This window comes from Sinocyclocheilus grahami, unplaced genomic scaffold (assembly GCF_001515645.1).
Source record: "Sinocyclocheilus grahami isolate Dianchi unplaced genomic scaffold, SAMN03320097.WGS_v1.1 scaffold4319.1, whole genome shotgun sequence".
NCBI lineage: Eukaryota > Metazoa > Chordata > Actinopteri > Cypriniformes > Cyprinidae > Sinocyclocheilus > Sinocyclocheilus grahami.
In genome coordinates this window covers 5,906-7,940 of record NW_015509283.1, presented here as the reverse complement: position 1 = coordinate 7,940, position 2,035 = coordinate 5,906, and the positions used below count along the sequence as shown (strand labels likewise).

General features: G+C 32.7%; 1 protein-coding gene across 1 annotated transcript in view; it reads right to left on the bottom strand.

The window, feature by feature from the left end:
• Window positions 1-9: 9 nt before the first annotated feature.
• The window catches only part of LOC107576775 (glucosidase 2 subunit beta-like), a gene marked incomplete at its 3' end in the record, with an annotated part of 6,008 nt that continues 3,982 nt past the window's right edge, over window positions 10-2,035 (bottom strand). The window contains exons 4-6 of the mRNA XM_016262907.1: window positions 737-832; window positions 592-649; window positions 10-182 (exon numbers count right to left, since the gene is read on the bottom strand). Coding sequence (XP_016118393.1) covers window positions 10-182; window positions 592-649; window positions 737-832 — 327 coding nt within the window. The remainder of the gene's footprint in view (window positions 183-591; window positions 650-736; window positions 833-2,035) is intronic.

Below are 2,035 nucleotides of genomic sequence, written 5' to 3'. Positions count from 1 at the left end.
CAACTGTACCAAAGCATTTTGACATCTCGGACTGATGTGTGGGTTTATACAAAGCAAATCTTACCTGCTTTTCTTCTCGTGCTTTCTTGGCTTCCTCAATGAGCTGCTGTTTCAGGAGAAAGCCCTCTTTGGTGATCTCAGCCATCTTCTGCAAAACGTCCCGCTCTTTAAATCCTAGTTCCCTAAGAACCAAACAAATCTCTCATATTTCAATGTGTTTATAGCCTTTGCATCAGAAGTAACAATGGAAAGTAAAACAATGAAATATAAAATAAACTGTTCTATTTTCGTACAGATTTTTGTTCTCAAAAACAAATGTGTATTGTATTTATTTATGTTATGTAACATTTCTACAGTTAAAAAAATATCACATTTAAACAGCTAGAAAGTGTGTTATTTAGGATCATAACTTCCATAGATTGCTAATTTACACAGTCAAGATGATTAAAACTGACATTTATTTGAACTCAGTACAATATTGAGATGCAGCACAATGACCAAAGACATCTGTCTGGTGCACATGTATGCATGTGTAAATGGCTGTTAATGTGCTTTTCCCTTGAAAGCAATTCCATTTGGATCAGAACTCACTTGCAGGTATTTTCACATTTGGCTCCGCTGTTGTACTCATCAGTAGTATCGCAGCAGTCTGTGGAGAGGAAAGATTTCAAATGCAATACCACTCCATTTATTGTACACTGCTGAGGAGAAATGTCCAAATGCAGAGTCATCTTACCACAGATGCCATCATTAATACGGGAGGATGGGATAAACATGGGCCTGTAACCAGCATTGGTGCAATGGAAGCTGCCATTCGGACAAGCAGCGGTGCCTGAGGACCGACATAAACAACTGTCATGCACGATGCCAAACTATACTACATCACCACTTTCTACCTGTCATGGACTTAAGAAAGACAGTTCACACAAAATATTACAATTCTGAGATCGGTGGTACTCAACCTCAGGTCTTGTATGCCTGTCTTTCTCTCACGGAAGCTATTTACTATAGTACAAAGTCCAAGCGGTTTTGTTCAACACAATAAAGTCATACTCTTCATTCACTTCCACTGATTGAATGAAAAAGGGCAGCTTTTGTATTCTTTTAGATATCTTCTTTTGTGTTTCATGCAAGAAAGGAAGCCATGCAGGATTGATTTTTTTTATTATTATTTATATGCATGTATACAGATATTTAGCCCTTATTTGTTCTGTTTTTTAGCACATTTTTGTTATAGCACAAACACAATTTTGTTCATGAGTGTCACGCAAGCATGTCAAAACTCCCGTTTACCATGTTTGATGTGTTGACAAACACATATAGTGTTTATAGTTATAGTGCTGTGAAACGATTAATCGCATCCAAAATAAAAGTTTTTGTTTACATAAATGCGTGTACTGTGTATATTTATTATGCATATATAAATACACTATAAATACACACACATGCATGTATTTATTTAAGAATTATTTTTTTAAAATATATTTATATATAATATAAAATATAAGAATATAAATATATTAATGTATATATACACATGTAAATATTTACTGTATGTGTGTTTTTTACTTAATAAATATACACAGTTCAAATACATATATTATGTAAACAAAAATGTTTATTTCGGATGCAATTAATCGCGATTAATCGTTTGACAGCACTAGTGTTGATCAATGTTTATACGTGAATAAAAGGCTAAATTAAATCTACTCATCATATAAAGTGATCATGTCTCTTTAGAAGACTTTTATTAAACCAATGGTTTACTTTTACAATGCATTTATGAACTTTCTGAAACTTCAAAGTTTTGGCAGCATGAATTTTCAAAAGAAAGAATAGAAATCTCTCAGGTTTAATTTTTTTATATGTTTTTCTTTTGTGTTTTGAAGAGGAACAAATGTTTTATGGTTTGAAAAAACATGAGTGCGAGTAAACGATAATTTTATTTATGGGTGAACTAACCCTTTAAATGGGGTTAGTTTTTTCTGTTTGTGTATAATATATATATACATATACATATACACACACACACACA